Source organism: Rhinolophus sinicus, chromosome X, assembly GCF_036562045.2.
Source record: "Rhinolophus sinicus isolate RSC01 chromosome X, ASM3656204v1, whole genome shotgun sequence".
Taxonomy (NCBI): domain Eukaryota; kingdom Metazoa; phylum Chordata; class Mammalia; order Chiroptera; family Rhinolophidae; genus Rhinolophus; species Rhinolophus sinicus.
In genome coordinates, this window is record NC_133768.1 from 39,543,786 (window position 1) to 39,571,035 (window position 27,250).

The 27,250-nt window shown below is 52.1% G+C and overlaps 2 protein-coding genes across 3 annotated transcripts; both read left to right on the top strand.

The window, feature by feature from the left end:
• Positions 1 to 1,323: 1,323 nt before the first annotated feature.
• On the top strand, positions 1,324 to 8,391 carry WAS (WASP actin nucleation promoting factor). The gene is made up of 12 exons (XM_019714354.2): positions 1,324 to 1,687; positions 2,048 to 2,188; positions 3,174 to 3,260; positions 3,363 to 3,465; positions 3,578 to 3,619; positions 3,713 to 3,766; positions 4,447 to 4,621; positions 5,616 to 5,658; positions 5,860 to 6,013; positions 6,210 to 6,625; positions 6,882 to 6,996; positions 8,088 to 8,391. Exons 1-12 carry the CDS (start codon positions 1,556 to 1,558, stop codon positions 8,141 to 8,143), a joined length of 1,518 nt encoding a protein of 505 aa, XP_019569913.2. The 5' UTR covers positions 1,324 to 1,555; the 3' UTR covers positions 8,144 to 8,391.
• A 3,664-nt stretch (positions 8,392 to 12,055) lies between these two features.
• SUV39H1 (SUV39H1 histone lysine methyltransferase) lies at positions 12,056 to 26,145 on the top strand. 2 transcript variants are annotated; one of them, XM_074323550.1, is made up of 6 exons: positions 12,056 to 12,289; positions 14,854 to 14,999; positions 16,591 to 17,253; positions 23,615 to 23,761; positions 23,848 to 23,977; positions 24,716 to 26,145. In XM_074323550.1, exons 1-6 carry the CDS (start codon positions 12,181 to 12,183, stop codon positions 24,847 to 24,849), a joined length of 1,329 nt encoding a protein of 442 aa, XP_074179651.1. In that variant the 5' UTR covers positions 12,056 to 12,180; the 3' UTR covers positions 24,850 to 26,145. The 2 variants fall into 2 exon arrangements, with proteins under 2 accessions (XP_074179651.1, XP_019569911.1); XM_019714352.2 differs by lacking the exon at positions 12,056 to 12,289 and adding an exon at positions 12,410 to 12,817.
• The last annotated feature ends 1,105 nt before the right edge of the window (positions 26,146 to 27,250 follow it).

Here is a 27,250-nt window from a genome sequence, read left to right on the forward strand (position 1 = left end):
AAATTGTGAGGGGGGAGAGGAGGGAAGTTGGCTTGAATTGCTACACAAGAAGGGGCTTTGAACTGAGGCTTAGGAGAGAAGCTTTGAACTTGTGGGCATGGGGAGCCTAGCAGGTTTCCAGGCAGGACTGTGGGTCCCACCTTGAGATGTGCTGTTGACCTTCAGGTACCCAGGAATGGCAGTCACACCCCAGACCTGCTCAGCTCCCCCAAACTGCTCTATGTGTGCCTGAGAGCTTTGCGTCCCCCCACCCTCCCCCGCATGGAAGACTGAGGCCCAGGGAGGAGTGGGAATAGCTAGCATTCACTTGGGGACAGTCTGGCATTATCTGGTACCTTTAGAGACATGCAAACCCTCCAGCCCCCTGACTCCCCTCCTGTGAGGGGATGCCTGTGTGACCAAGAAATGTGTACAGGAGTGAACACAGCAGCGTTGCTCCCAACAGCAAAAGCCAGAAACAGCCTAAATATCTGTTAACAAGAGAATGTGAATAAACAAGTTGTACAGTCACCCAATAGAATACTATATAGCAGTTCATATACTAAAAAATGAATAACTGCTACAGGCAAACACGAATCTTAGTAACAGACAGAAGGTGTGGAGCATAGTGATGAAAAGTGTGCCCCCTGGACCCAGCCTGCCTGGCATGCAATCTGGGCTCTCCCACTTGCTGGCTGGGGGCTACTGGGAAAATCACTTAACCACTGTGCCTCAGTTCTCTCATTTTCCTCTGTCAGATGGACACGGTAATAGTGTGTGTCCCACAGGCTGTTAAGAGGATTCAAATGAGTATTTACAAAGGGGTCAGAACAGTGCCTGGCATACATGTTCAGTACTACATGAATGTTGGTTAGATAAAAGTAAAATATTGAGTGGAGAGAAAGCAAATCTCTGAAGATGACATACTTCAAAAGTTTAGAAGCACTGAAAATGAAATATTTAGGCATTCATATATCCTATAAAATTCCTTTCTTCAAAAAGGGGTGATAACTAGAAAGTAATTTGTAATTTGGGAGGTGCGGGGAGGCAGGGGTAAGGGGTGGGGAAGTGAGCTGTGTTGTTGGGGGTCTCAGGAGAGGGATGGGATCCCAGGTGCTCACTGTGTAATTAAAGGAAACGTTTTAGCACAGTAATCCTTCAGCACTAGGGGCCTTGAACCCTAGGCCCAGGCTAACTGGGTGCTGTGGGAGGAAGGAGGCTGCCCAGCCCCATGACTGTTCCCCACCACTGCAGCGTGCCTTGCGGAAGTGCTGTAGTGGCCTAGCTCTTGCTGTCAGCCAATCAGAGGGAGATGGGCCCCAGAGAGTAAGAAAGAAGGAGGAAGACATGAACTGGTCCAAAAGATGAGTTTAACCAGTCAAGTGGAGGAGGGCCCCAGTCTGGTAGAGGGTCCAAGCTTGTTCTAGGGAGGAGGAGGCCAGGCCCACCGAGGGGCCCCTGGAGGACTTGTTTCCCTTGTGGTTTTTTGTACTTCCTGTTCCCTGCTCACTGCGGAAGTTCCTCTTCTTACCCTGCATTCAGAGCCTAGCTGGAGAGGACAAGGGCAGGAGGCACCATGAGTGGGGGCCCTGCGGGAGGCAAGCCTGGGGGCCGTGGAGCGTCGGCAGTTCAGCAGAACATACCCTCCACCCTCCTCCGTGACCATGAGAACCAGCGACTCTTCGAGATGCTCGGACGGAAATGCTGGGTGAGCTGGGGATCACCTAGCCCTCCCTGTCTCTCTCCCTTTCCTCCTCTTCCTCCTCATCTTTCTCATCCTCCCCGTCTCCTCATTTCCTCCCTTTCCTCTCTCCTTATCTTCCCCATTCTTCCCCTCTCCTCCCCTTTCTTCCCCTCTTCTCCTTTCCATCTCCATCATCTCCTCTCCTAGAATCCATTTCTCCCCATTCACCAATCCCAGAGAGACCTCCGTGTCTGTTCACTTTCTCTCTGGTTGTGGCCCTTCCTTGGGGGCTGACAGCCGTGGGTACGGAAGGACCAGGTCTGGCTCCCAGACTCTCTGGTTGCCCCTGACCAGACTGCACTGAGCTCCGCTCTCCCTTCCCAGACGCTGGCCACTGCGGTTGTTCAACTGTACCTGGCGCTGCCCCGTGGAGCTGAGCGCTGGACCAAGGAACATTGTGGGGCTGTGTGCTTCGTGAAGGATAACCCCCAGAAGTCATACTTCATCCGCCTTTACGGCCTTCAGGTGATCCCCACTCCTCACTGGACATGCAAACCAGTTTTCAACCCACAAAAAGATCTGGGTCCATAGCCCTGAACCCTTGGACAGATCAGTGAACCCCTGGACCCCAGAACCAAAGACTTCATCCAGATGTCAGACTCTGGTTTGCCTTTCTAAGTCTGCGATGATTGACTCCAGAGTCTCTATGTCACCACCTATAACTCACCACATATTAGCATACCTCCTAAGTCTAATCTGTTCCACAAACTCCCCCCAAAAATGAGAACTGTATTTTTACCTGCACCTTAAATCTGCTCTAGAGCCACAGTTTGGGTCTCAGGAATCCCCCATCAAAACTTCTGGACCTCAGATGTTTGCCTAGCTCCTAAGTCATAAATCTATTCCACAAATCCCCAACCTGAATATGCCGTTGGGTCAAACTCCAAATTTGTCCTTTTAAACCCACAGCCTGGACCTCAGCTTTCCTGAATCTGTTCCACAAACCCCCAACCTGAACTCCCCAGACACATACCTCCCATTCATCCTTCTAAACCCATAAAGATGAACTCAGCATGACCACATCAAGATCCCAGGACCATCAAATACCGAAATCCTAAGCCATAAAACTCTGCTCCACAAACCTCAACCCCAACTCCAAATACTGGAGCCCTGCCTGCCCAAATGAAGGCCCCCATCGTGGGGGTACGGGCTGGAGTCTAGAATGGGCTCAGTTTCCTAAGACAGGAGCCACAAATCCTCAAATTCAAGCCCCCAAAGTCCCACAGCTAGGATCCCAAACCCCAAATTCAAAGATCTCACTGCAGTGTGTAACTCCCATACTGTACCCCAATCCTCCACATCTGACCCCTAGACCCCCAACTCTTCTGATGCCGAATTGGAAACCTCCAAATCAGATCCTGGGGCCCCAAATTTGGACACATGTTCCCTGCCCAGATAACAGAGACCTGCCCTACGTGTCTCAGTGCCAGTGTGTTCCCCACCTCTCCAGGCAGGCCAGCTGCTCTGGGAACAGGAGCTGTACTCACAGCTGGTCTACTCCACTCCCACCCCCTTCTTCCACACCTTCGCTGGAGACGTAAGTGACCACCCAACCCCTGGGCCTCAGTTGGGCTGTGGGGAGGAGATGGGAAAGGTGGGGGATGGGCCTGGGAGGCTGTTGACCCCAAGGTGTACGCAGGACTGCCAAGCGGGGCTGAACTTTGCAGACGAGGGTGAGGCCCAGGCCTTCCAGGCCCTGGTACAGGAGAAGATACAAAAAAGGAATCAGAGGCAAAGTGGAGGTAAGGAGGCCTTAGAGGAGGGAAGGGGGTTGGGCAGAGGTGAATGCAAGAGTGGGGAGCTGGAAAAGCCCCTCTCATGGTTCTAGTTCCCAATTCACCTGTCTCTCCACAGACAGACGCCAGCTACCCCCACCACCAGCACCAGCCAGTGAAGGTGAGTCCTCTAGTGCAAGTAGGGGTAATAACGGGCTAGCCCAGGAACCCGTGGCAGGGTTGTGATAGCTCTCTGTCCATTCCATCTTCCCAGAGAGAAGAGGAGGGCTCCCACCCCTGCCCCTCCACCCAGGTGGAGACCAAGGCGGTGAGTGCTGATTCTTCCATGTCCCTGGGTGGATGGGTGGGTTAGGGTGTGGATGGATGAGTAATTTGGTGGGTGCAGAGATAAGTGGGTGAATGGGTGGGTAGAAGGGTGGATGGATTGGTGGTGGGTAGATGGTTGAGTGGGGGGATGTATTGATGGGAGGATGAAAATATAGATAGATATATAGATGTATAGGTGAGTGTATAAATGCACAGGTGAATTGGTGTGTGGCTAAGTGGATGAATGGATAGATGACTGAGTAAATTAACGAATGAGTGAGTGAGTGATTGAATGAACCGAACAGTAAATAATTGCATAAGTGACATAAAATTTCAATCAGTGAAAAAAACAATGATTGAATGAATGAAAGAAGGAAGGAATGAGTGAGTGAGTGAATAATTTAATAAACTAGTCAGTGAGCCAGTGAATGAATGAGTCAATACTTAAGTGATAAGCATAAGTGAATGAATAAATAAATAAATCAGTGAATGTATGAATGGTTTGTGGGACCCACCCACCCACCCACTTTTCCATAAACCCTCCTTGGACCCCTCACCCACTCCCTCCATGATCATCAAACACACACAGAGATTCCCCCAACATACTTCCTGTCTCTCGCTCCTATGCTTTGATTGGTCGGTAAGTGGATCAACAGTCTAGTCACCCGATTTTCCCCACAGGCCCAGCAGCTGGTCCACCGTCCCTGGGGCTGGTGACAGTGGACATCCAGAACCCGGACATTACGAGTTCACGATACCGTGGGCTCCCAGTACCTGGGCCTGGCCCAGCTGATAAGAAACGCTCAGGGAAGAAAAAGATCAGCAAGGCTGATATTGGTGCACCCAGCGGATTCAAGTAAGAACCTCTCCCCAGTGGGCCCACAGATCCCTGGGAGGGGGGCAGATGAACAGGTGGGCAGAAGGAGAGCTGAGTGGATGGAAGGATGGGCAGATGGAGGGGTGGGCAGGTAGGCAGATGAGTGGAGGGGTGAGTAGGTGAAAGGCCAGGACTAGGGAGAGGCAAGTGAGGCACCAAGGTTGCAAAATTTATGGAGACAGTCAGTGGCAGTCATGCAAGTACAGTTCTCGACTCTGAGAGTGAGTGCCTCCTTAAATTTTGTACCCTAGGCACCTCACTTGCCTCACCCTAGTCCTACCCTGGGCTGGTGGGTGAGTAGATAGGTGGGTAGATGGATGAATGGATGAAAATGGATGGGTGGGTTGGAGAATGAATGGATAGGTGGTTGGATGGATGGGTGGATAGGTAAATGGGAAATGGGTGAGTAGAAGGATGGGTGCGTGGATGAGTGTGTGGACAGATGGATATATAGGCTGACTGGTTCACAGTCAAGGTGGATGGGGATGGACAGGTGGCCAGACATGTGGATGAATGGACAGAAGTGTGTGATTGAATGGAGACAAATGAGTGGATGGATGGCAAGGTGAACACATAGGTAGATGGATGGGTAGATGGACAAGTGTGTGTGAGGACAGATCGATAGTCAAATGGATAAGCATAGGAGTGTGGGCAGATGAGTGGTGAGACAAATGTATGATAGGTCAGTGGTCTGACAGGTGAATGTGAATGGCTAGGTGGACAAATGGATGGGTGGATGGATGGTGGAAAAGGGATGGGTAGACAGATGGACACCACAAACTATGGACCCCTTCTAATTCCATAACTACTGTGCTCATTCATTCATTCATTCATCCATTCATTCACTTATGGCTTATTCATTAATTCTGGCCCCTCAGAGTCCCTCTGGGCAGGAGCAGGCAGGAGGGCTTCATTAGGAAGGGAGGGAAGGAAGGGTACTGGGGCTTCACTGGGGTCTCTTCACCTCCCATAGACATGTCAGCCACGTGGGGTGGGATCCCCAGAATGGATTTGACGTGAGTAACTGCAAAGTCCCCTGGACCCCACTCAACTCCCACCTACCCTTCCATAGTCTACCAATCAGACCTACTCCCAGACCCCACTCTCCCCACACCTGTCTCAGATCCCTCTCTGGGATGGACCCAATGATAATCCATGCTCCTTTCCTCCCCACCTTATTTGCCCACTCCTGCCCTGGACTTTTTCCTCCCGGGTAGGTGAACAATCTGGACCCGGACCTGCGGAGCCTGTTCTCCAGGGCAGGAATCAGTGAGGCCCAGCTCACCGATGCTGAGACCTCCAAACTTATCTATGACTTCATTGAGGATCAGGGCGGGCTGGAAGCTGTACGGCAGGAGATGAGGCGCCAGGGTGAGTACCCTCTTCTGGACAGCCCCTTCTTCTCCAACCCAGGTAGCTGATTTCTGAAAGATACACTGCAGTCACTCAGTCCTCATGGAAACCCTTCTACCGGGAGTTGGTCAGTTGGGTACCCATTTTACAAATGAGCAAAACTGAAGCTTGGAACAAATTGTAATAACAGCAATATGTCATTTTCTGCCCTCAGAGCCACTTCCACCACCCCCACCACCATCCCGAGGAGGGAACCAGCCCCCCCGGCCCCCTACTGTGGGGAGTAACAAGGGTCGATCTGGTCCATTGCCCCCTGTTCCTTTGGGAGGTGCTCCACCCCCACCAACTCCACGGGGACCCCCACACCCGGGCCGAGGGGGCCCTCCACCACCACCCCCTCCAGCTACAGGACGTTCTGGGCCACCACCCCCTCCGCCCCCTGGAGCTGGGGGTCCACCAATGCCACCGCCACCACCGCCACCACCACCACCACCGCCACCACCCAGCTCTGGGGATGGGCCAGCCATTCCCCCACCCCCTCCTTCTCTGGGGACTATGGGGGGCCTGAGCCCTGGTGGGGGTCGGGGGGCACTTTTGGATCAAATCCGGCAGGGAATTCAGCTGAACAAGGTGAGGACCAGCAGGATGAAGTACTGGGGGTCTGGGACTGTGGGGTGTACTGTGCAAGTCAGGATATTAGTGGTTGGGGGCTGAGACTGATGGGGGTCCCAGGCTTTGGGGGTTCAGTGATAGGGTTGGGAGGTTGGTAGGAAGTGGTGGGCTTGGAGCCTTGAAGGGGACTGGGAGGTGTGGGGACGTGGGAAGGGGCAGGGAGAAGTGCTCTCACAACTCCCTGAGCCCCTGTGCTGCTCTCTGCTTGCTGCAGACCCCTGGGGCCTCAGAGAGCTCTGCACTGCAGCCACCACCTCAGAGCTCAGAGGGGCTGGTGGGGGCCCTGATGCACGTGATGCAGAAGAGAAGCAAAGCCATCCACTCCTCAGGTGAGACCCTGCCCTCCTCTGCCACCTGCGGGCTGCCCTCTCTGGAGCCCGTCCTACCAGGGCAGTGACCCTGCTTCCCAGGGCTAGTGTTGGCCTAAAAAAAAAGCCAACATTCTCCATCAATAGTAACATTAGCCCCATCTGTTGATGATAGTATTACTAACATGAATCTTGTATCAATCTCCTTTGTGACAATACTAACGCTGTCATTACATAACAGTAGTATAGTTACGCCTGTCTTTGACAATAATATTAACATTAATGCCAAGGTACATCCACACTATTGACATTAATCCCATTTGTTCAGTAGTGTTAACATCAGCTCATTAGGTGATGATAATACTATAAAGAACCCCATCTTCGACAGTAACAGTAACCCTAACTCCATGTAACAGTAACTCATTATGTGATAATGATAACCAACCCAATCTTTTTGCAATGATGTTAACATGAATCCCCTAGTGTGTCAACAATATTGTCACCATACAACAATTATGTGAGGATAATATGAACCTCAACTTTTATGTGACAATAACATAATTAACTCCAACTTTGCCAATAATATTAACATTAACCCTAGAGTGTGTCCACAAGGTTAACATGGATCCATTACATGACACTATTATAATGAACCTCATCTTTTGACAATATTATCATTAATCCCATTATATATCAACAGTATTAACATTAGCCCACTATAAAACAATAATATTATAATTTAGTCCACTTTTGCTAATAATATTTAAATTCACCCCATTAAGTGACAAACGTGTTAGCATTAACCCTTTGTGTGACAATAATATCCTAACTAACCACACAGTTTTTACAATAAATATTAACTTCAACTCCAACTAGAAGCTGGACCCCAGTAATAATCCCTATCTTGTCCCAAACAGAAACCCTAACTCTCCCTCCTCTGAGGAGGCCCCATCCTCATCCAACGCATCGGTCCCAGATCTGATTTCCTAGCAGGAGACCTCAGCCCCCCAGGGCCCTGAGTCCTGATCTTCCGGGCCCTAGGAAACCCCTTCCCCCAGGGCTCTTGAACCCTCCTGCTCATCCTGAATTCCACTTTTTCTGTCTCCCTCCAGACGAAGGAGAGGACCAGGCCGGAGATGATGATGAGGATGATGAATGGGATGACTGAGTCACCACCATCCCCACCTGTTCTGCGCCCCCTCGCCTAGCAACCACTGCTTGCTGCTTTCCTCTCTTGGCTTCCAGGCTCCCAAGGTGTATTTCTTCCCCATCAATCCTTCCAATGCTATTACCTCTGACTGGTCCCCACACTCGCCCTAGCAATAACCAGGGCCCCTTTTATACAAAATTTCTCAGTTCTCCTCACTCAAGGATTTTTAAACAAAAATAAAATAGCTGTCTTTCTGTTTCTCTAAATCTCAGTTTGTATACATTCCAAATGTAGGAATTTGGGGTCCTTTTCACCCAAGGTCCCTTTTACTCATCTATCCCATTTCATTTACTTAGCCATACACGTATACAATCCATTCATTCATTTGTTCTCTCAGTCATTTAGCCTTTGTTTCCTTCTGTCCTTCTTTCTTTCCATAAGCATTTATTCCCAGGCACTACTTTAGAGACTGGGGATAAAGCATTGGAAAAAAATTGACTAAAATTCTTGCCCTAGTGGGACCAACATTCTGGGGATGGACATTCTAGGGGAGGAGACAGAAAAAAGAAAGAAAGAATCAGATGGAAACCAAAGATAGTTGCAGATCATAAGTACTACATGCTGAGGAGAAATGACATTTAGATAACAGTGCTCAGGGAAAGCCAGGTGGAGGAGTAATAGTTATGCTGGACCTAAAGAGAGAGGAGTCAACTAGGGGAATATTTGGGGGAAGGGCATTCCAGACACAGGGAACAGCTAGTGCAAAGGCCCTGAGGTGGGGAAAAGGTCGGCATGAGCCAGTTGTGGTGAATGAGTGAGAGTTATTTTTTCATTCACTTACATATTTTTTAAAAACCATTTAATCAACACAGTACTAGATCAAGAGAGTACTAGATGGTCAGACTTCCCCACTCTCCAAGTACATAACAACTCACCCAGGATCCTGATGGGCAGAATCCCCCTCTCAATATTAAAATTTGGTTCTGCCCAGTCCCCAGTGCAAACCAAGTCTTGGCCAATGACAATGGAAGAGGCAAAGACTTACTAATCAGACAGACCTGCTCTAGAACCCAGGGAAGATGCCTCACCTCTGAGCCTCATCTATACAATGGGGGTAACAATATGTAACCGATTTCCATCTTGGATCCCATTCGGTCTCCCCTTCTCCTCCTCCAGGACTTGCTCTCCAGAAAAAAAAGGAGCAACTCAAAACTGTCCCTGGTGTTGAAAGCTATTTCCAAGGGAGTAATGACAAACTCCTGTACATTAAAACCTAGGGTCGCGGTGCCTACTCCTTCCCATTTCTGAACCTGGCGGATTGAAGATCTCAGGTAGCCTAACTTTAGAGGAGGAGGAGGTGAGAGGGGAGAAAGATAAAGGTGAGGAGGAATCCAGAGAGGGCAGGCTTCTTCCATCTGCGAGATGGAAGGTGCGGGTTGGGGGGTTAGGAGAAAAAAAGAAAAAGCCAGGTGGTGGGGGCAGCTGGGGTGGTGAGGTCGGAGATGTGGCTTTGCCCCATAAGAATTCCCCCAAAGCTGGGGAAGCTGGAGAAGGAGGGAGTCTCAGCTTCCCTTTAATTCTTTCATTATTCCTCACCCTCCATTCAACTTCCCACCCATCCCATCCAAGTCTCCAAGGTGAGCATGGAGTCTAGGAAGGTCTTGTCATATCACTTACCCCCACCCCCACCCTCCTGGCAAAGCCCTAGAAATCAGTGTTCGAGGACCCCTTAGGCAGGCTTTGTCCTAGAAAACTTTACAGCACACAACTTCTGAGTCCCCAGGAGCACCAGCTAGAGCAGGCACAGACCTGGGGTAAAAGAATTGACTGTGGGCAAGTTGCTTGACCTCTCTGGGTCTCAGTTTCCTCAGTCCTTAAAATGAGGATAGAAAAACTTACTTCACCAGCTGTGGCCAGAATGAAAATAGATGGTATCTGCTAAGTGCCTGGCTCCTTGTAGGCATCTACGTATAAACATTAGTTGCTGCTGCTGTTGTTATTCCTGGGTGTCACTGATCCTGAGTCACCACTGATTATAAAATGCACCATTATTTTCTGTATCACTAAGAAAGACAAAAAGTACTGCCAACTAGATTATGGCACACCAGTGCATGAGAGATGCAGCCTGATTTTAGAGATGTTAAAAAAAAAAAAATAATGCTTCTGGTGCCCTGGCTGGCGATGACGTTCCTTAACCTGCATTCTGGTTCCACATGTATGTTTGCTGCTGAAAAGACACAGAGCAGGCACAGACCTGGGGTAAAAGGCACAGACCTGGTGTCACTTCACTGGTCACACATGGTCTGTGTACTCTCTGTATGTGTGCTATACTCCAATATGAAATTTACAACAAAAATAGGTCAAATTTGTGTGGCATGTAATGAATGAAACCCCGTATTGGCCCCAGCACTGGGCAAGGAAATATATATACTAGGCAGTAATTAACACAGAACAAACAGACACATGGCAGGGAGTAGGACACAGTAATTACAGTGTGGCCTCTTTTGAGGTATACTGAAAAGGTGCTAGTCTTTTTGAAAGATTCATTTACCAGGTTAGCAGGAGATACCCACTCCAAGGTCACTCATCTGAGGTTTTGAAGATGAAGAAACTACCTAAGGTCACACAATTTAGTAAATGGTAGAGCCGGGATTTGAACCCAGGTCGTGGGGCTACCAGAAGCTAGGCATTTATGCGATATTCTTATACTATTTGGGGGAGGTCCAAGGGAATGCTCCCCAAAGACCCCCACATCACCTCTCCAGATTCAGAGAGAAAGAGGTCATGCTTTGAACCATTCTCATGGGTTGGGCAGGCCTCCTGGACTCCTCAGAGTGGGAGGGTCCTGCCTGTCTGAAAAGACTAGGGGCATTTGACGACAGGCATCTGACTCTCTTCTAGGAGGAATAAAGGAGGGAAGGGGAATCCATGGTGGGACTTACGCTGTTGACCGTTCCATTCATGGCAAGCAGGGGCTGATGGAACCTTCCGTTTCTCCAAGCAGCTCACAGCTGGACTGGCAGGCAGACAGAATAACTTTTGGTTAACTGTATAATCATTTGGTTGACCACATAACTTGTGGGCCAACAGGGAGAGGGGCAGTTTGAGGAACTGACAGTGTGGTTTCCCTATGCTGTGCGGTACTGAATATCTAACTGAATTACAGCCTGCCTTGGACTGCCTGGGGCTGGTGGTCCAACAGTGTAGAAGACAGGAAGTTTCCTGAGGGACTGACATGCTGGCTGACTGCTGACCCATGGTGTTGTTGCCCACCTGGGTGGTGGGACGCTGGGAATGGAAGATTACTGCTAGGAATCACACCCCGCCCAAGGGAGTTTCTGGATGTTAGGCTGGCTGGCAATGTGTAAAGGAGGGCTATCCTGAGGGGATTTCAGGCTGAATGATGGACAGGTCCGTGGCTGTCTGATAGGCACCTGTCTCTGGTGACTGACTATCCGCCCTGACCAAATCACAGCACGCTTGACAGACCAAGTACTCAGTCGTTGAGAATGGCTACCTGACTGATGGACAATATGATGAGGGGCAGACTGAATGAGTCACAGGCTGGCTGACCAACAGAAAGATCAGCGTAGCTGCCTGACTCGATGGCTGTATGAGGTTAGAATCACAACTGCCCGGATGGGTCAGAGGATACTGACTGTCCAATGGAGGGCATGCCTCCCTGAGAAAGTACAGACTGCTGACCCACTGACAGGTGGTGTGGAGGCTTAACGTTACCTTTAGTTTGCTGTGACTATTTTCTCTGAGGGAATCACTGCCTGATCATAGTGGGAACAAGGGGAGAATAACAGTCATAGACAACTAACAGTGGATAGTGTGACTGCCTGACAGAGCTACATGAGATGCTGACAATGCCAGCCAGTCTGGTCAGACCTAATCGCAGCCTGCCTGCAGGCATGGCTGGTGGTTAGGGCTGCCTGAGCCGGGTGTGAGATAACTTCCCCAGGGGGATTCAGAGCAGATGCCAGGCAAGGATAGACGGAGAGACTGATGCTTGAGTGACTGCCACTGTGAAGAAGACACAATCTTAGGCAATGACAGAGTGGCTGACTAGCAGTGTAGTTGTTAGTAAGCACTGTATGTCGGCCTCAAAGGACTTGCCGCTGGCCCGAGAGCACGGATGGCTGCTGCTGGTGACTGACGGTATGAAAGGGGGCGGGGTCTGACTAGACAGTTGTGATGACTGACCCATTGTGTGATTTAAGTCGGGGCTGATTTGAGACTGAGGAGCAGTCTGGGGCCATAGTTCACCCGGGAGGAGAGTCACGGCCTGCTCGGGGTTAAAATGTGGTGACGGGCTGCCTGACGGTGGTAACTGGGATTCTGACAGAACAGAGGATCCCCCCCACGTCTGGCTGACTGACAACGGGATTGGCTGACAGTGTGACAGACAAGCTGGTGGACAGTCAGGGCCTCCAGCAACCTCCGCCGCCGCGACCGCCCAGACGCACGCTGGGAAAACGCCGGCGAGCACCCGCCTTCGAGACCGAGCAGAGTGGCGGGAGGGGTCCGGTCACGGCTTGCCGGTTGGTCCGCGGGGGCGCTGCTTGCCGTACGGCACGGCCAATAGGCTGAGCGTTCTCGGCCACGCCCGCGCGAGCTCTCTTCTCGCGAGGCCGGTTAGGCCCGAATGTCGTTAGCCGTGGGGAAAGATGGCGGAAAATTTAAAAGGTGAAGCAGTGGTGGCAGCGGCGCGGGCCCGGTGGCCGGACCGGGTGGGCTGGAGGGGTCGCGTCGCCGGCTCGGGGCCCTGGCGTCCGAAGCCACGGATCTGAAAGCCCGGCGCCGAAAGGCTGGGGCTCTGGGAGCGCGGGCCTGGCGCGCGCGGGGCTGGGCGGGGCTGAGGGGAGGGGGCGCGTGCTTCGGAAGGCGGTGGGCGCGGGATGAAGTAGGGACTCGGGAAGGGGGCGCGCGCCTCACATCGCGACCGGACGGCGCGCGCACGCGCGGGGGCTTGTAGGGAAGGCCGCGCCCGCGCGCGGGAAAATCAGCCGTCGGTGACCGTTACCCGCTTGGTGTCCACGCGAGACGCCGGAAGGGGACGGACCTTATTTTCAGAGTGGGGGGACAGGGGAATCTTGGGGGGGAGAGTATTTACTCTCAGCCTGATGGGGGAAGGGTCTACAGTAGAGAGGACTCCCCCAGGAAGATGGGCAGGGGGCTTCCTGAATGGGAGAGCTGGACTCCCTCGTGTGCAGGGGAAAAGGGGTGACTTTCTCAGTATGTTGGGGGGTGGGCTCCTCTGGGTGAGGAAAGCTGCGGGAATAATGGGTTCCACAAGTGTGATGGGGACCTCTGCGGGGTAGGAGAGTCCACCTGTGGTCAGTGGGGCACCAGCAGCTGGAGATGTGAGCTGGGACCACTTTAATGGGGTTTCAAATGTAAGTTAAGGGGGTTGAAAGGGAGAGACGTCACAGAGAGAGGAAAGCGTGGGCACAGGCCGAATCTCCACTAGGCCTGCCTCTGTGTGGGGGGAGTGCACACAAAATAATTTTGCAAAGCTCTTGTACATTTTTAGATTGACATCTAGAGCATTTCGTCATGAGTTTAAATGTTTGATTTTTGTAATGGGAGGTAGAAAATACTAACAGGATGAGGACTGACTACATTTGGAATAAGTGTTCTGTGAAATGATCTGATAAAATGGCTTCTAAAGCACATTAAGAATGTGCCTTGAATCTTTGAATCAGAAGGCTTTAAACAAAAAATCTGTCTTGAAAATTTTTGGTAGCCCCAGAAATATTCCAGGTATAATTAAAAGCATTATTGTCCCTAACCTATTAATGTTTTGCCTGTTTCTGAATTCCTTTGGGCAAGCTTTACCCTTCACAGAAATGTGGATGAGACAGAGAAAGTCAAAATGTAATGTGAAAAAATATACCGTGTGGGTTTAAGGCACCAGGACTAATCTTTAAGGAGGCTTCCTGTAATCTGATACCACTCCACAATCTCTTATTCATAATTCTGAAATCTAAAAAGCATTGAAAACTAAAGTTTGGCACCATTTAGTGGAAAAACTAGACTGTAAGGTGGAACTATTCAGTGCGGCTATCTAGCATCTTTATTTCTCCTATTTAATGTGAAAATTCAGACTCTTGCTTCAGAATTATTAAAGTACTTGATTATGGCTTGAAGCCCCTGACCACACTGAGGGTGTTAGGTAATATATGGGAAATACCTGAACTGCACTTGTGAAAAAAAAGAAAAAAAAAACAATTTCAAAACACATCTGGCCTCACGGATTGTGGACCAGTCTTTCCCGTATGTTTGGTGCCCTGGAGGTTTTAACCCCATCCCATCTAGGCCCTTGGGGCACTGCACCCTACTGAGGGGGTGGAGAGGTGTTTCTTTTGCACAGTGTGGAGGAGGAGGATTAGGTCCTGAACGTTAGGCAGGTTTTCAGGCAGGTTTAGGAATGGTATAGAGGGAGTTGGAAGCTCTGGGAATAAATTCCTTTAGGACAATCCATGCAGCAGGTCCTACTTTGAGGTCTGCCACCAGGAGTAGCCTTGGACAGTGAGCCTTGCGGTTGAAGGTAGTGACACATTTTTGTAGTATAAAGGTCTTAGCATTGGGAAGGCCTGTGGATTAAATTTCACTGACTCTGAGGCCGTCCTTTGGAAGTGCCAGGAAGGATTTGGGGTACTCTTTGACCCCTGGGCTCGCCAGGATGCCCAGTAATTGTTCTTCTGGCCCCCTTGTTTTAGGCTGTAGTGTGTGTTGCAAGTCTTCTTGGAATCAGCTACAGGACCTGTGCCGTTTGGCCAAGCTCTCCTGCCCTGCTCTCGGCATCTCCAAGAGGAATTTCTATGACTTTGAAGTCGAGTACCTGTGCGATTACAAGAAGATCCGCGTGAGTCTGGGGTGACCATGGCTGGGGCTGGGGGTGTCTCAAGGAAGCTGGCTTCCTGCCCCCTTAACCCCCACTGCCTACATCTGTTTCCGAAGGGAATTTTCTCTATCTATCTTAGTTTCCGGTGTATAAAACAACATAGTGATTAGACATCTACACCCCTTATATAGTGATAACCCCAACAAGTCTACTACCCATCTTGACACTGTACATAGCTATTACAATACCATTGACAATATCCCGTATGCTGTACTTTATATCCTGGGACTATACATATGTATATATTTTTATTTATAGTTGACATTCAATATTATTTTATATTACTTCCAAGTGTACAACGCGGTGGTTAGGCATTTATATAATTTATGAAGTGATCCCTCTGCTAAGTCTAGTACCCTTTTCTCCTCTGATCTTAAAAAAATAGGATTAGTAGGCTCTCTTCTCATCCTCACCTTACTGGTGGGGAAACTACGTGGCTTTCTGAGGGAGGCAGGAGCCAGGATGAATCTCCAAATCAGTCTCCCCTCCTACCTCCCTAAGAATACAAACCAACTGCAAAGATTGAGCTGCTGAGCTGAGGAGTGGAGATGAGGATAGCTAACGGTTCTTGAGCACTTTCAGAGTGCCAGGCACTTCCTCTCAGAAACTCATTTAATTTCCCCAGCAACACTGAAATGGGAACTGTTATCGTGGCCAGAAGGGGTAATAGCAAGATAGTTAAGAGAACAGACTGGAGCCAGCAGGCTTGGGTTCAAATCCTGGCCGTGCAGCCCCGGTATTCTTGCCTAAACTCTCTGTACTTCATTTTCCTCATCTGTAAATGGGGCTGCTTAGTAGTATCTGCCTCGTCTAGAATGGTGAGGCTTAAATTCGTTAATAATACATGTAAGTTGCTTACAACAGTATGTGCTACATAATGAATGCTAGAAAAATGTTAACTTTTTTTCCTTATTTACATATGAGGAAACTAAGGCCCAGCAAAGTTAAATAACTTGCCCAAGGCCACACAGTTCGGGAGTGGCAGGTTCAGAATTTGTAACTAGTTACTGTGTAGTTACTAGCTAGCAACTTTGTAGTTAAACTATTCTATAGCTGCCTCTCAGGAAGAAAAGGTCCCTCTGGCTGCTTTGTAGAGAACAGACTATAGGGGCAAGGGTGGAAGCAGGGGTACCAGTGGGGAGGCGACTGCCCAAGTCCAGGCCAGCGAGGACGGTTGAAAGTGGTCCGATTCTGGATGGAGTCTGAAGGTGGGGCTGACAGGATTTGCTGAGGGTAGATAAGTGTGGAGTGAGAAAAAGGAATCAAGAATGACTCCAAGACCTGAGGCCTGAACAGTTAGAAAGAAGGAGCTGATGATGGGGAAAACAGAGCAGGGAGTAGTTTGGGAGATTAAATTAAAAGTTGGCATTTAGACGGTAAGGAGAGCAGGATTTGAACCTAGCGATCCTGACTTTATTGCGTGCTTTTTACCCACTGCATGAAGTCATTCCAGGCAAGGGTGGGGAGTGGTTTGGGTGTCATCCACTGGCTTTGGGATGGCCCAAGGGTCTCGCCACTTATGGTGCCCCCACCCCCCTGCCCCCACCAACAGGAACAGGAGTATTACCTGGTAAAATGGCGTGGCTACCCAGAGTCAGAGAGCACCTGGGAGCCACGGCAGAACCTCAAGTGTGTGCGCATTCTCAAGCAGTTCCACAAGGACTTAGAACGAGAGCTGCTCCGGCGGCACCACCGGTCAAAGCCACCCCGGCACCTGGACCCAAGCTTGGCCAACTACCTGGTGCAAAAGGCCAAGCAGAGGCGGGCGCTCCGGCGCTGGGAGCAGGAGCTCAATGCCAAGCGCAACCACCTGGGACGCATCACCGTGGAGAACGAGGTGGACCTGGATGGCCCCCCACGGGCCTTTGTGTACATCAACGAGTACCGTGTTGGGGAGGGCATCACCCTCAACCAGGTGGCCGTGGGCTGCGAGTGCCAGGACTGTCTGTGGGCACCTGTTGGAGGCTGCTGCCCTGGGGCATCGCTGCATAAGTTTGCCTACAATGACCAGGGCCAGGTGCGGCTGCGAGCCGGGCTGCCCATCTACGAGTGCAACTCCCGCTGCAGCTGCGGGTATGAATGCCCCAACCGCGTGGTGCAGAAGGGCATCCGCTACGACCTCTGCATCTTCCGCACGGATGATGGGCGTGGCTGGGGCGTCCGCACGCTGGAGAAGATCCGCAAGAACAGCTTCGTCATGGAGTACGTGGGAGAGGTAGGGAGACAGGGCCGTGTGTTCCCCCGTGTGTGTGCCCGGCTCTCCTCACTGTGTGCCTGCAGCTTCCCCGCTGTCCCTGGGGGAAGGGTGTTGGGGGGTGTTTAACATAAGTGCTAGGGATACCTTGGCAGGGCAGCGGGTTCCAAGCTGGGAGTTAAATGCACGTGGAAACACTTCTGGACTGGGTTGACTTCATGAGGATACCTAGCAAAGAGGAGAGTGGGAGCGAAAATGCAGGCAGCGTTCCTTTTAATGGGCAGTGTGGTCTGCACAGGGTTTTGTCACCTGAAAAGGCACTTCCTCTTCTCCTTTTACAAGGGTCCAGATTATTGCTAAGCAGTGTCTGCCTGGAAGGAGCACCTTTTATTAATCTGCACAAAGGAATAGTCTGGGGTAGGACACAGACATGACTTGCGGACGTTGGCTGCTTCCTCCTTAGACTTGTGGACACGGGGGAAAGGCCAGCTGTCTGAGGCGGTCTAGCTGCTGTACCTCACAAACCGCAAACCTTAGTGGCTTTCACATGACAAGTCTGTTCCTGTCACAGCCTGCCACGGGTGTTTGACCGCTGTCCTTCCACACAGCCGCACGGCCACCCAGGCTGTCCCTCCTGTGCCTTTGCCACGCCTGGGAGCCTCAGAACTGCCTCTGCTCCTCAGCTTGGCCTGGAGCATGGGCCGAGAGTGGGGGAGAAGGGCACGTTTCTAATGGGCCAGGCCTGGACACAACGTACCTCACTTCTGCCCATATGGCTGGATCCGAGTCACTGGCCTTACCTCTCAGTGCAGGGGAGGCTGGGAAGTGAGATGTAGCCGTGTGCCCAGATGGAAAACAAACGGGGTTTGAGTGAATAGCAAGTGTCTGCAATGGCAAGTCTCACATGCTAAGGTGGAAGGCAGTGGGCATTTGGGGTCGGGCAGTTCTTTGTTAGGCAGGACCCTCTCATGTATTGGGGAACCTTTAACATTCCTGGACCACGTAAATCCATGAGTATGCCCTGTCATGGTGACAACCCCAAATTGCTCCATATTTCCGCAGATCTCTTAGGGCTTGCTATGGTTAGGAAGTGACAGAAATTGGCCTGGGGATGTCCACGCTGTAGTAATTACACTGACAGAGAGGCGAGACTCTCGCTCGGACAAACTCTAAAGTAGAGAGGGTTGTTCGGAGCCCCCTGGGGAAGAGACAGTCTAGACCAGGGGTGTCCAAACTGTGACCCGCGGGCCAACTGTGGCCCGCAATCCATTGTTAATTGGCCCGCAGCAAATTCCAAAAATATATTTAGTTTACTTAAATAAACCAGGTGAGGCATTACGTACTTCTCCTCGAGTGAGTGGCCTGGCTCTTTGTGTATTTTACTGAATATGGCCCTTGGTAAAAAATGTTGAAAAAAGTTTGGACACTCCTGGTCTAGAGGCAGAGCAGTCCACACTGCAGAGGAGCCTGGCAGTCTGGGTGAGGCCGTGTCCATACCCCAGATACTCCTGGTGGTCTGGTGGAGGAAATATCCATACGTCATAGGACCTCACAATCTGGAAGGAGGAGGAGGTGGCCCCATCTCAGCGGGATCAGGACACTGCAGGGAGATGTGTCCACATCCCAGAGTGATCTTGGGGAGAGCAAGCTCTCCACTCTCCAGAGGACCCTGCTGGTCTGGCTTAGGAAGTGTCCACATCCACACCACCCTGACAGTCAGGAGCAAGAAGTGTGTGTAGCCCAGAGGGATTGGACAGTCAAGGAGATCAGGGCTCTGACAGCCTGGAGGAATCGTCCACACGCTCAGTGTCCTGACCTCAGAGGGACATTGACAATGGAGAGGAGGTGTTAACATCCCAGAGGGGTGTCACCCGTCTGGAGGAGTGCATGTGTGTACTCCAGAGCCCCTGACTGTCTGGAGGAGGAGGTGTCCCGACCCCACACGAGCCTGACAGTCCTAGAGGAAGTCCAGGGCAGGTAGAATCTCCAACCTCATTCTACTGTCCTGACGGGAGGAGAAGGAAGAGTGCAGCCTCCAGGCACCCCCGAGTCCCCTGGGCTGGGAACTTTCCTGGCTGCTCTTCCCTAGTGTCCTTACTCCTCTATGCTGTGACCATTGGGATTTCCAGAGACCCTCTGGCTCCCTGTCTTCACTCTTCCCACTGTCCACATTCTCTCTGAGCTATTTCTTGGCCTGATGCCACATTCAGCAACTTCCAGACCCCCCTCCAACACCCTTAGACCTGTGGAGCCTCCTGATGGCAACAGAGGCCCCCAAACCCTGCCAGAGACAACTCATCTTCCTGTATCCCCCGTGAGCAGGCAGCACAGCAAAGTGGGCAGGAGGTGGAACCCGGGGCCTGGCTGCCCAAGGTTGAACCCCAGTTCCACCACTCATCAGTAGTCACTTCACTTCCTGGTGTCTCAGTTGCCTAATCTGTGGAATGGGAATGACAATACCGTGTTTCCCCGAAAATAAGACCTAGCCGGACAATCAGCTCCAATGTGTCTTTTGGAACAAAAATTAATATAAGACCCGGTCTTATTTTGCTATAAGACTGGTTCTATAATATATAATATAATACAATATAGTAAATACAATGTAATATGATATAATATACTGGGCCTTATAAGAATTCTTGCTGCAAAAGACGCATTACAGCTCATTGTCCAGCTAGGGCTTATTCTCGGGGAAACACGGTGGCACCCATCTCATACACTTGTTACAAGAACTAAATGAATTGTCGTGTGTGAAGCACTTAAAAAGTGTTCAGTATATAGTAAGTCTTCAATAAATGTTAGCCATTACATCCCAAAATTCAGATAACAAATTTTTGTAACCCATCTGGCTATAAAACCTAACTGGGCCTGATATGGACCCATTCATAGGCTTTTTTATCCCACTTGGTGTGAATGTTCATAAGTTTCATTGCAGAAATATTAATTACGTGGTGCTGTCCCAAACCCTAGTTGGTGTTACATCATGGAGGGCACATGCCCCATCCCTGTTCCCCACACTGTCGTTTCGCAGCCTGGACACTGTTCTTTGCTGCCTCCATCTCTGCATGGACAGCCCCGCCACCTGAGCCGCCCTTCCTCTCCTTTGCATCTTTGCACCTGCCCTCAAAACATCCCCATCCTCACCCAACAGAGAACAGTAGCCTGTTTTATCCATTCTAAACATGCATTTTCTTTGTATTTTAACAACTCCGAAGTGACGGTGAGTCTCCATTTGTTTAATTAAATGATGGCGTATCATCATTTAATCAGCAGCAGTTTTTCCTGTCTTGGGAAAGGGCCCATAAAATAAGGGAGCATCTTAGATTTTGACAAGATACAGGACTCAACCCCGCCTAACACTGCTTGGTGTCTGAACTAAAACCAAACCAGAAACACCTTTCACATCCCTGATCTTGCTGAATCCTTTTTTTTTTTTTTAAGATTTTATTGGGGAACGGTGTGTACTTCCAGGACTTTTCCAAGTCAAGTTGTTGTCCTTTCAATCTTAGTTGTGGAGGACGCAGCTCAGCTCCAGGTCCAGTTGCCGTTGTTAGTTGCAGGGGGCACAGCCCACCATCCTTTGCAGCAGTTGAGGAATCGAATCGTCAACCTTGTGGTTGAGAGCCCGCGTTCCAAGCAACTGAGCCATCTGGCCACCCAGGAGCTGAGCGGCAGCTCACTGACTTCATTCTAGTTGTGGAGGGTGCAGCTCGCTGGCTCATGTGGGAATCAAACCGGCAGCCCCATTGCCCAGAGCTCACGCTCAAACCAACTGAGCCACCTGTCCACCCCCCTCGCTGAATCTTAACAGCCCATCAGGCTAGGATTGTTGCCATTGTCATCCCCATTCTACAGATGAGAAAATTGAGGCCCAGAGTGGTATAGTAAAGTGCTCAGAGCCATTAAGCTAGTCAAGTGGGAAACAAAACAAAAACAAACAAAAAAAACAATTGTCTAAAACTAGTGCCCTACCAGACCTGGTGGGGTTTTGTTTTCTGTTGTTTTTGGCTGAGGAAACAGGCACAGGGAGAGAACATTCAGGATCTCATATCCAGGAGGAGGCAGAGCAGCAACAGGCCTTTGAATCTTCTGATTCCCATTCATGTCAGCACCCTTTCCAAGCTGCCAACTCATAGCCCATGTCCTCCAGTCACTGGGGAGAGCTGCTAGAGGGCGGGGAGGGGGGCATGGACTGATTTGCCCTCCCGTTCTCAGGGTGGCCCAGCCCTACAGAGCGGGACTAACCGCAGAGAGAAGGGATGGTTTGTGCCGGGAGGGCGTGCAGTGCGACTCCCTCTTGGTGAGATGCAGAGCAGGCAGGGGCAGAACAGCCAGAAGAGCGGACTGGGGAGGCTGGGGGCATTCCCTCGGGTTGGGGAGGGGCTGAAAGGAAACAGTTGGGTCAGACTCTACCCAGTAGGCTCCTGAGCCCAGTGGGGGCTGCCCTTTGACCCCAGGGCTTCAGAGCAGCTGCAGTGGGTAGGTAGCGAATGGGAGGTTTGGGAACACTACAGAGAAGGGGCGTCTGCTGCAGCTGAGCCGCAGGAGGAATGCGCTCTCCGGGAGGTGGAACGAAGCAGGCCTTGACCTTCTCCTCAGAACGCTGCTGTCCCTTAGGAGAGTCCTCACTCTTCAGCTCGGTGTCAAAGCCCTTTTATGATCTGCAGCTTGCGTTAGAGGTGTCTCGTTTCCATTGCCTCCCAAACTAAGCACTGGGGGTGCCTGAGTCCCTCTCTGTCACCAGACTGACCCGTGAGGGACAGGATTCAGCTTGGTCCCTGTGACTCTCCTACTAAACTGACCCCCGAGGGCCAGGGCCAAGTTTGGTTCCCATGTCCGCCCAGCAGACTCTGATTCTTGAGTGCTGGGACCAGACACAGGGTAAGCCTCATCTAAAGCCACTGAATGAATGAGTGAACGAGTAAATATTTGGGGTGTAAGGGAGCCAGGTTTCTGAGGGAAGAGCTGGAGTGTGGGTCAGTGAGCAGAGCGACCCGAGGGTCTTCTAAAGGTGTTGTTGATCAGTATCCGGCAGGGAGCGGAGGCTGCAGGTGACGGTCTAAGAGGCAGGCAGGAGACAGGACTCTAGCTTGGCCATTCCGACTGGCACAGATGGAGGTTGGTCAAGACAGACGGGGACAGATTTAAAAGTAGGAAGAGCGTGGCCACTGGCTGGCACGAGGGTGAGCAAGGAAGGTGGCCAGTGGGGCGGACCCAGTGTCTGGCAGGGGGCTGGTGATGGGCCGTGGGTCTTCAGTGAAGGGAGAGAGCCAAAAGCCGGGGTGAGGGAGGGGCGAGTGTCCGAGGTGCCCACAGGACCACAGCTGCACAGAGCACAGGTCGCTGGGCACAGCAGAATACAAGCATTTCTTGCGAGTCTGCCCGTGTCTGAGGGGCAGGCAGGAACCTGGGAATGGAGAACTAGCTACGCCTTGTCTGGAGGGACCCCAGGCTGAGAAGTGGGCAGTCTTGGGTACCCTGGGACCCTCACCCAGACACAGGCACACTTGCTACACTTGGGGGTTACCAGAAGGCTGTGGTTGGCTCTAGGGGGTCTGAGGGGGTCCATGAGCTACGGAGAAGAGGGACAGGACGGGCTGGGGTGACGTGTGGAGCGGAGCGACAGCATTTGGGGGGCAAGGACAGGTCAGGGCTGGGATGGCGGAGCAGCCGCGTGCTCACTAGGACAGCGGTGATGCTTCCTACTGTCTTCAATACCAGTTGTTGGCACTGCGCAGACTCAGGGCTGACGGAGGGGTTCTCACCCGAGCTCCTCTCTCCTCTTTCATCTTCTTTGTGACTTTTTGGCCTTCGCCTCTTGCTTGCAACCTGAGACTCGAAGGGGTCTTGGTCTTCTCTCCAACCTGGGTCTTTCATGTTAAGCTTCTGTCTGTGTTTCTTACTTTCTGCCTTTGGCCTCCTGTCTGAGCCTCTGCCCCCTTCATTCTCCCTTTCCCTGCCAGCCCCGGGCCCTTCCTTCTCAGTTTCCGTGTCCTGCCCACTGCTGTGTGCATGGCCCGCAGGCCCTCCCCTTGTGCTGGGTGCTGCAGGGCCTCAGGCCCGCCTGCCCTCCATCAGTCAGCCTCGTTCTTCCCCACTCTCCTCTCGCCGCTGGGTCTCTCATGATGCAGGGGGTGTCTGTGTCCCTACTGGAGCTTGTGGCCAGTCTCCCCCCACTATTGGGAGACCCTCCAGACCATCCAGAGGCCCGAGGAGGGATGGGTGGTGGGCAGCTGAGGCCCGGCCCCAAGAAGGGCTGACAGCCCCTGTGCCCATGCCTGCCGTCCCTGCTGAGCTGGCTGCAGGGGTGGGGCGCCTCCCTGCTCCCTCGTTCTTGTCCTGCTGGCTTTCCTGAGCCTTCCTGGCCAATTCCCCTCCCCAGATCATTACCTCAGAGGAGGCGGAGCGTCGGGGTCAGATCTACGACCGCCAGGGCGCCACATACCTCTTCGATCTGGACTACGTGGAGGACGTGTATACCGTGGATGCCGCCTATTATGGCAACATCTCCCACTTTGTCAACCACAGTGTGGGTACCCCGCAGGCGGGCGGGTGGGCGGGAGGAGCAGGCTGGGCCCCTCCTCACTCAACCTCCTGCTGTTCTTTTTGTCCCAGTGTGACCCCAACCTCCAGGTGTACAACGTCTTCATAGACAACCTTGATGAGCGGCTTCCCCGCATCGCTTTCTTTGCCACAAGAACCATCCGGGCAGGCGAGGAGCTCACATTTGATTACAATATGCAAGGTGGGGGGGGCAAGGGACCGGGGGCAGGGGCACACAGTGACATGGGACATGAGGACCCCTCCCCGAGGAACTTTAAGATGCTCTTTTTGACTCCCCGTTCCCATTTCGACTCCTGGAACCCTGCCCGCCCCTTGGGGAGGTCCCTTCATTCCCAACCTCTGGACCCCAACCTGAGACACTCGTACCAACTTCTCCTAAGACTCCTGGGGGAGGATATTTAGCTCGAGAGTTAAGACACTTCTCTTGACTCCAGTCTTGTCTGAATTTCCCCAGTCCCCCCACCCTCCCCGCTCCTAACCCTCTTTGGCCTTCCTCATTCCAAGCCTCTGGACACCCTGTGGCCTCCAACCAGTCCCCTACTTGACAAACTAGCCACCTCTGAGACACTCAAGGGGGGATCTTTGGCAGGAGAGTTCAGATGCCCTTCTGGATGCCCAGGTGACCCTTTATTCCTGGACCTCTGCCTGACACAACCCTCCTCGTTCTCCCCGAGCCCCCTGCTTCCCCCACAACCCCCAATCCCTGGCCATCTTCCTAACACTTGAACACCCTCTGGTACTGAGCCCTGCCCTAGCCCCAAGCCACCAACTCCATGACCCCCTCCTGACCCAGATCCCAGACCTGCCCCCAGCCCCCAAGCTCCCTGGGTCTCATGGTAAAGGGGCAGCGGGACACTGCACCTAGGCCTTCTAACAAGTCCCCTCCCCCCTCCCGCCCTCCCTGGCTGTGACTCCACAGTGGACCCCGTGGACATGGAGAGCACCCGCATGGACTCCAACTTTGGCCTGGCCGGGCTCCCCGGCTCCCCCAAGAAGCGGGTCCGTATTGAATGCAAGTGTGGGACTGAATCCTGCCGCAAATACCTCTTCTAGCCCTTCGAAGTCTGAGGCCAGACTGACGGTGGGGGCCTAAAGCCACCCATTCCACCCACCTACTACCCACTGCGCCCCTCCTGTTGAGGAACAACTGCCAGGGCCTCCTGCCTGCCTCCACCCACCCCCACCTGCCCCGGGCCAGGGGACTGTAGTGAGGACTCACTCCGGGAATCCCCTCTCCCTGTCATTTGTCAGCACCGGGACTTTCTGCAGGTGGGATCCCTGGCCCATGAAGGAGGTACAAGGGGCAAGCCCAACCCAGCCCCAGAATAGAAAAATACTTGGTTTTGCACCTGCTTATTCTGCTTTCGGGGTCGGTCTGTTGTGGGCCCTCTCCCTACTGCCCCGAGAATGGAGAAGCCGCCCGAGGGCAGACTGACGTCAGAGCCCCGGCTGCCCAGCCCTCTTGGTTCCCCTGCCATAGAAACTTTGTGCTAAGGAAAGCAAGGGGCTCCCCGGGGCCAGGGACTGAGGCTGCTTTCTGCTCACGTTCACGTGCCCGCTGTGCATCTGACAAGTAGACACCCACTGGAAGGGGTGTGGGCGCCCATGGGCCACTGACCAATGAAAGGAAGGCACTCCAGATCCCAGCCCTTAAGGTGGACTGGGATTGAGCTCTGCCTTTGGGGTGCACAGAAGGCGCCTAGGGCACCTCAGAGGGTCCTGGGAACCCTGGCCTGGGGTGCGGGCTGCTGGGACTGTTCAGAGTGGGAAGCACGACCAGCCATGCTGTAGATAGCACTTAGGACAAAGCTGTAGCGACGGGGAGCAGTGAGGTGCCAGGCGCGGGCTGGGCGGAGAGCCTGGTCTGCGTGGACTGTCTCAGGGAAGCCTCGAAAACTCTGGTGGTGGGTCCCAGAAAAGGGCCTGTGTGGCAGAAGGCCAAGTGCAGGCCGAGGATGGGGGGTGGGGCGGGCTTACCCGTGAGGGAAGCCCTGCTGCCTGCCAGCTCTAGGCCCCCATCCCTTGGCATTCACCTTGGGTTCATGGGCCTCAAAAGTTCCCTGCCCACAGATGTACAGAAGGCGAAGGCTCTCATGGCTGCCTCGGCCCTTGCTTCCCCTGTGAGGTCTTCTCCAGGAAGCCTTCCCTGACTACCTGTGCCCACAGTGACCCTATGTGAGACTGTGCCCTGCTACCAGATGCCAGATGTGTGGCTGTCTGTGTGTCTGTACCCCCTACCCCCAGATTTCACTTTCAGGCATGGACTGAATCTGAGTCTCCTCTTGTAAATTCTGTGGCCCTACCCATTCTGGGGTGGGCACCAATAAAATGAATTGTTGACTGAACAAACCAAAGTGTGGGCATTGAGACCTCGTGTAGAGGGGGGTTGGGGGAATGAGGCTGGGAGCTGGGGTGCCCAGGGACGTGGTCCTCAAACTGTAGCCATTTGACTAGAACAGCCCCCCACACAGTGTATCACGTGCACCATCATCCATCAAAAAGCAAATGAAAACCATTGCTGTCCAAATGGATAAACCATCATCATTTGCCATAAACAAAAATAACCTGAGAAGTAAATAGAGTGGAAATACAGAAATATACAATTCTAGCTGGACCCTCCCCACTCTTAAAGGCTTTGAACCCAAAGCCTGCCTACTCCATTCAAAGAGAAGTCGGCTTTTATAATATTTATATTTTCTGCAAATATTTATTGAGCCCCTAGTATGTGCCAGGGTAGAAAGTGGAAAACAAGGAGATGACGTTTCAAATATACCTGTTTTCATCATCCCTCAACCTGAATGTAAGCCTGCCTCGGCCCTTTGTTTTTGCTCAGGGACCTCACATGCAGTGACGCAGATGGCCAAAGATTTCAAAGACCTGACCCAGGTGACAGAATCCTAAACAGCTCAGAGACCTCTACACCTGAGTCACCTAGGACGGAGGCTTCCAAACCACTCCTAGATCATATACCTTGGGTACCCCAGGTCCATCTGGGGTACATATCGTACAGCTCAGAGGTCTCTTACCTGGATACAGGCCCCGAGTAACTGCCAGGCTGCACTGAAACTAGGGGACCTACACTCCGAAAGAGCTCCAAGACCTAAGTGCTGCCTCCTACACTGGGATTCAAACAGACCCCAAACACATCAGAGAACTTCCTGGGATAGAAATGAACAAACATCTCAAAGTCCTCACAACCAGGGAAACTGCGACCCCAGTTATGTGGAGCCTTCATCCTGCGACAGATCTCCAAACAGCCAAGACATCACACCCCAGACACAGCCCAAACACAGATCCCTGTGATTCTGAACTCTTGCACCCTGGACACCCCCCAAAATTGCTCAGAGACACCCTGGAAACTCAAGCACTAAACATCCCAAAGGTCTCACTCCCTAGAACGTGGTGCCACAAACTCAGAGCCTCAAGTCTTGGCCACAGACCCCAAGGAGCTTCA